This window comes from Asterias rubens, chromosome 8 (genome assembly GCF_902459465.1).
Source record: "Asterias rubens chromosome 8, eAstRub1.3, whole genome shotgun sequence".
Taxonomy (NCBI): Eukaryota; Metazoa; Echinodermata; class Asteroidea; order Forcipulatida; family Asteriidae; genus Asterias; species Asterias rubens.
The window spans coordinates 14116033-14123346 of NC_047069.1; the positions used below are offsets into that span (position 1 = coordinate 14116033).

The 7314-nt window shown below is 37.1% G+C and overlaps 1 protein-coding gene across 1 annotated transcript in view; it reads right to left on the bottom strand.

The window, feature by feature from the left end:
* Positions 1-7014, bottom strand: part of LOC117293230 (PAN2-PAN3 deadenylation complex subunit pan3-like) — a 41866-nt gene extending 34852 nt beyond the window's left edge. Inside the window, exon 1 of the mRNA XM_033775449.1 lies at positions 6714-7014. Coding sequence (XP_033631340.1) covers positions 6714-6903 — 190 coding nt within the window. The 5' untranslated portion in view covers positions 6904-7014. The remainder of the gene's footprint in view (positions 1-6713) is intronic.
* Between the last annotated feature and the right edge of the window lie 300 nt (positions 7015-7314).

Below are 7314 nucleotides of genomic sequence, written 5' to 3' on the forward strand. Positions count from 1 at the left end.
AAAAATAGTTCACAGATTTACAAATAACTTACAGGGTTTACAGAAGGTAGTGGTGAAAGGCTTCCCTTGAAATATTATTCCATGAAATGCTTTACTTTTTGAGAAAACAGTAAAACAATATAAATTCTCGTTATTTCTCGTCATGACAAGGCGAAACGCGCGGATACACGGGTGGGTTTTCCCGTTATTTTCTCCAGACTCCGATGACCAATTGAGCCTAAATTTTCACAGGTTTGTTATTTGATACACAAAGTTGTGATACACGAAGTGTGGGCCTTGGACAATAGTGTTTACCGAAAGGGTCCAATGGCTTTAATTACACAATGTATCTGTGATCTACATAATGTGTTGTTTGTTATCTTTGATCTATATTGTTTGTCTTGTGTTGATGTACGTGTACATACATTGTAGTACATTAAGCTGTTGTCTTATCCCATGGATGCTTGTCCTTTTCTTTGTATTCGCATGTTTGTTGGAATGTTTTATAAAAGCGAACATGCTAATTAAAACACTCCCCATACTTTATTTGTACCTATCATTGAATGAATATGAATGCCACAAAAACCCACAGCCAAATTATTTTGTAGTCCTGTTTTCACTATGAACAGAATCACCTAATAATTGGTGGAATCGTCACAGGTTGATTTGGCGATCAGTGTATACCGTATTGAATAACCCCTTTTTGCTATGAAAAGTCGCCATCTTGTAGGGCAAACCGTACGCGCGTCCAAATGTACATCATCGAAGCACGCAGCTCGCAACATCCCAATTTGATTTCTACGGCACGAGCACGCACACACGCACGCACGCACATGCACAAACGCCATCTTGTAGATCAGATATTTGAGCCGTGTGACGTCATATTCAATACGGTCTATTTACTGAAATCTGTAGGAAGGAAGTGAATTTATTCAACTAAAGGAAAACTGATGATGTGTTACCCCTTTAACAATGGATTTATACAAAATTTATTGTCCCAATGGTAGGGATGAAAAAGCACCATGTAGGTCTATTTCTTTACTAAATGTCGTTGGCTCAGGCTGTAAGGTCGTTAGTGCAGTTTGTGTGGATTTCGAAAAATTGCTTTTTGCATATTTTGGAGCTCATGGTTAATGGAGTTAGTTGATCAAGAATGGTCTCCAAAGTAATTATTGGCATTCAACTTCTAAGAAAAACATATTTTTACTTGTGGATTTTGATTCATGGTTTCATACATGCACCTATTTTCAACTTAATTACTTTTTTATTAGTACGAGTATGAAATTGCAATTAACAACCTTAGTACTAAAGACAAATATAACCATAGAGCAAGGACTCACATATGCTCAACTTGCATCCCTAATGACATAGAGGCTCACGTCACTGTAGGTACCTGTATGATCAATGCCATCTCAAATATGACACATGCGTACATGTAGTTTCTGATGCAATGACACATGATGACTTGTTCCGCACCTAATCCTTCTCCAAATTTCCATTATCAAATATGTGCAATAACACCACACTACATGTATAGTGTACATATACATATGCACATACAGTCACCTTATGACATATCTCAACTATTGGAACTCTGTATGAAATTTATCTTTTTGCATAAGGGAATAAAAGGGTAGCGACAAGTTCTTTAACGGCCGTTTAAAACAGGCAGGGTCGTTGCCATCACACGGCAACGACCCTGCAAGGTTTTAAAGGGCTGTTAAAGAACGAGTCACTACTCTTTCATTCCCATTCATAGATGCCTTTTTGGTTCAAAGGAGTAATAAAGTAAGAAACACCGTAAAACTTATCCGTTTCCGACGTGCTTTCAGAGCTCTCTGCGTAAGACATCCGTGTGTTGCATTGTTATGACTGAGACGTCCAGTTTCCGGATCATATCCGTTCTTGCGCGTTGTAGTCTTGGTGCTAGACGTTCTCATTTTCCTTTCACACACAGCGCGGCCAACTCACCGACAGCGCCCGCATCGCCCGTAACAAGAAACGTCTTGCACCAAGACTAATCGGTTATAAACAGAGTCCAGCTGGTCATTATCACCCGTTTAAACACCCCCACGTGATGCGCTCTACACCAATAGGAATAGCGAAACTGTCTGAGGTATTTATGAATGTATTTTTACAAACCCTTGTAGCTTTTTACAAATTTAAAAACAAACAGTCTTTTCAACTACTGTCTTGTATTTTTTGGGTGGAGTAACAACCTAAAAAATGAATAAATGAAATATACAAAAAATTAAAGTTTAGATAGAGTCAAGATGGATTCTTTTTCAGCTGCAAAAGAGGTGATCAGCGGCAGCCTGAGTACCATCAGACCATGGGCAGTGCACCTCTCATCACTAACACCTGGTCCGGAAACACTGAAAATCAACGCTGATTGGCTACCCAAAAGTGACTGCTTTGCGTGCATGCTTATAACAACTTTTCAGTTTATAAGGCAGGCACTTAGTATGCGCACAAAAAAATGCACTTATTTTAATGCAATCAATTTCAAATGATTGTTTTTATTTGCGGTGACCATAAACTGCGCACAAGATTGAAAACGATTGAGAAAGAGTGAGAGGGGGCCAGTTGATTTATGACTTTTTTATGGGTCTTTCAATCGTTTGTTCTGCCTAGTCTGTAACATAGGATCAACCACAGGAGAAATTAAATAAAACAATTGTTATTTTAAAGTCACAATCGAGTTACGATCGAGCGGGTTATGATCAAGCGACGCATTCAGGGAAAGAAAGAAAAAATGGCGAGATCTTACACCAACTGGGGAACGGGTTGGGTTCAGTCTCTACCGCGGTCATACCATTACGAACAAAAGATTTTTTTTAAAGCAATGATAGACAAATAGTTTTCCATCCTTTTTGTCTACTGTTGTATACAGCCTGAGGCATCTCTGTTCTTCAGTATTTTGGGGTTAAATGATAAACAATTTGCTTGTATTTGAAATGCACTATTTTGGGTTTTGGGGTTGTTGTTTTTGAATTTTTTGTTTTGGAAAACTGATTTTCATTGCATCCGATGAAGTACAATGTAGTTGTTGCTACAAAATGCATTTTGATTATGTTTTTAAGATGTTTATAAGTGATGATTGTCAAGGGACTTTAAAATGTCTCATTTGTTTAAATCTTTTTACTTTTTTTCCAAATTGCTTTTTACGTTAATTTCATAGTTTTATGTTTTGTATTGCGCATAGAGGCTCATGCATTACATGTTATGATGTATCAAAGCATTATCATGTTTTCTTATTATCAATAAGTAATGTATGACCTGGGCTGAATAAATAAAATGAATCAGAGTTATTCCATCCCACACACACATCTATAATGTGCGACTATGTTAAAAGAAGGGTAATCACTTTTCAGTGGAAGAAAATGATTTGACATGATGATAAATGTATTCTACTGACACAATCCTCAACACAGAATCTAAGAAATAATACCTCAGGGCATGATTCAGCCTTCTCCATAATGTACAACTTTTCTACCAACACGTGTACATTTGTACAAACCCCCAAACACTTATGGTTTCCATCATTTTAAAGCCTCTTCTGCAGATGAGAAATAGAACATCTTGACATTTGCTAATGCCAAAGTTGAAAGCTTCATGTTAGGAGGTCCGTGACAGATTCACTTTGACTACTATAACAAATTCAATATACATTAGTGAAAATACATCCACGGAGCACTACATTAGCCAGAATCTGGAGACTGGGAATATAAATAAATTGGATGACAAGTTCAAAAACAGGGAATCAAAAATGTTGAACTCCAACGCTTACAAATGTTGGCTTTTGATACATTTTATTCACGATATATCGCCGACCATATATCGCGATATTCGATATAATCGCGATTAATTAAATTTGACATCATCAGTCTTCAAACTCCAAGTGAAAGTTGTAGAAGAGACAGTCACATCATACATGTAAGAGAGGTGTTCTAATGACCTATTCTTCTGGTTTTACTCCAAACCTATGGGGTCAAGATGTCTCAGCTAGCAATACATCGCGATATTTAATCGATATCGCGATATATCGCGATTATCGCAATATACCGCTTTCGATTAAAACCAAATCCATCCGATTTTGAAATTGTTTCCAAATTAATATCGCGATATTCGGTAATATCGTGATATCGCCCAAGCTTAGTACATGTAGCTCAAAACTTTGCATGTTCGCCAATGCTTACCGTCAGACCAGAACAATTTCGTTTATAATTGACCATGGTGGTTTTTTTTTTAGGTTTCACTAAAAAAAATCAAAACCGGTAGAATGCACCAGATTGCACAGTACATTACATAGGTAGGTTTTTAAAACCAAGATAAATACCAAGTAGAACACAGTCATAAGACATTGTTTCAATTCAGTGCTCTTTGGCCAAACATCCAAAAATTTAGGTCCAGAATGCCCCAAGGTTTTGTAAAAACCTGGGAGAACCCTGTCACTGTACATATTGTACAGAACTATATCAATTATATTTCATATTGGAAAATTTATGTTGGTCAAACATCATCAAGAGGCGGTTTAATTAATGAGGGAAAAATACAAAGTTTACTGCAATTTGCACATTCTGTTCTTTTTGTTTTCTTTCATTTCATTCTTAAAGGGGGAGGGGGCCGTTGTAGACTTAAAGCTTGATTAGCAGCTTATAGTCTGAGATTTGGAATCCCTACTGAATTCACAATCAATAGTCTGAGTCTTGAGAGATTGATACAATCCGAGTCCGTTGAGACAGTCCGCTGAGCCTGATGTACTGTTTATGTATGCAGAAGATTTCTCATTGATACAATACAACCATCTGCAATGTATGTGAGCTAGACAGAGAGTGAGACTGTTTCTTGTTGATGTCGTCTCTACAAAGGTAGGGTAAAAATTATGTAAAATCCTGTGATATTTGAGCATAGATCTAAAACCTCTAAAGGCATTTTCCCTCTTATTAAATTTAATTTTTAAATCAGAAAAATGTACTTTATGCTCATAATTGATTCTGTTTTTTTTACTTCCTCTACCTCAGCTAAAAGCTTCTGAGAATGACAGCCATCGAGCAGAAATAATTTTTACTGAATTGAATTGAAGATATTCTGTTATTCATTTCCTTTCCAAAGAATCACTATCACTTCAACAATACAAACAATGGAATGCAAGCAACAACATTTAGTGATCGACATGACGGTGATTTAAATATATGTGAACTAGGATTAGGTCTATGTGTGTTGTAGGTTTACCCAAAAATCTCAATGTCATTGTACTGATCTCTGCATGTGATTTATTTATTGACAATATTTTAATAATATCATTGACATTGGATTGGGATCGATGAATATTTTGAATTGACAGAAAATATACACATTTCTTCTCTTATATAATCTAACTAAGTCAAAGGGGTACTTGGTAGCCCAGGTTGGACTCCTCCGTTGCAGGCAACGCGACGGAGTCCAGGGTATAAAGGTCCCGTACCATTGCGAAAATTTTTCAAAAATCTGTTTAAAATATTTCTACCTAACTCGCGAGTCTGAACTTTTACTCACATGTTCCTTGTAGTTGGAAGTCAAAGTTCGCATTATTTAAAATTGTTGAATTTTCTCCTTTGGTGTTAATATTTTGTGAAAAGAAAATTGAAATAAGCGTGTTCCGATCCCACGTCCCGCTCTAACTTCCGTGTAAACACTTTCCTTGCACTGATCACTGGGCGGCCTACTATTTGCAGCCAAATCGCTGTCAAACCTACGTTAACCGAACACTCAGCAGATGGATAATAGTCGGTGAGCAATTTACACAAAGCGCAGAACTATGCGATACCGAGCATTGACGTCTTGTGCCAAGACTCCATGAGCCGGAAGCGTATTTTTTTCCTAGGACAAATGAGGCCCCTTTTACCATAAATTAGCGCATGCTAACCGTCCCAAGAAAAAAAATATACGCGCACATGTACAAGAAGCACTGTGAAAAAGCAAGACGGCGGCATCAGACGATTTTGCTGCACGCTTGGATTTTCTTTCTTTTTTTACAAGAAAAAAAACTTGATATTTGTAACCGAAATTCAACCTGAAATTTATAAAAAATTCTATTTGAAAATATTTTGTGCCTCCTGGATTTTAAAATGTATATTGGAGGAGTTGAAGGCGAGTTAACGGCACCTACCCTGTACTTTGACGGCGAATAGCGGCAAGATAATGCACTGTACTCAAAGCCATGCGCACTTGGTGGGCTCACACTATCATTCAAGTGGTACACGATGATCAACATCGCCAGCACAGAACTTCTACATATTTTCGGATATAATTTCTTCCATGGATATATTTGTTGGAATTGTTAGCTGTGAACTCGTTGAGAATATAGTAAGGGACACCATGAATATATGAACAGAATTCCAGCTTCTCAAATCAGGTAAAAAATAAAGAAAATTGGAGTCAAACTTGTGTTCGCTTTGTAAAGAACCTTTATAAAGTTTATACACCCAGGACGTCAGTGCAGTGGCACTGACTGACGTCCTACAAGGGCTAGGGTACTTGGATACTTCTTTGTCTCTCTCATCAATGTTTTTAAGAACAAGAACTATACAATATTTGGAAAAGTTTCCGCATGGCGCCACCACTTTTTCATTCGATATGAAATAATATAGTATCTAATTTACCTCATTGATATATCCCTTTTTGTAAAAATGAGTGAAAAAGTGGTGGCGCCATACGGAAAGTTACCCCAATATTTTATACATTCTACTTACGATCCATTGCTGCCAAATCCTGACTAATGTGCCCTAGAGAAGACAACCCGTCTGCAGCTGGCGATCTACTGTAGGTCGAGTTGGGATCGGCGTGCATAAACTGACAATCATTCCCGTAAAAACACGTCTTTTTGGCTGCCCAATAACGACACAAAGCTGGCTTTTTCGTCCCTGCAGAACCACTATGCATGGTTAATGGGATTCGTGGCCACCTCTTCTAGCTAAATTTTGGGACGATTCCTCGCGAATTTGGTGAAAAATCACGTACGAGGACTCCATATGCGAGTCCTAAATGCTACCTTTTGCGTTCCATGTTTTTATTTGGGTCCAATATCAATAGCTGTCAATCATTTGATGTTAATGCCTTCTTCAAACCATTGCTCAACAAAGGCAAAACTATGATTAACGAAATAAAATGTATAACATTATACTTGTTCATTTTAAAATCATAAAATATTATTTATTACGTTTTTCTGTATACATCGTGTAAACAAAAAGTAAAATGATGTAAAATGTGTTTAAAAATGTTAACAAAAAAGTTAAAAGTAGTGAAGCATATTACCCATGAAGCATTGCGACGCGGGTCATTAAAAAAAAAAAT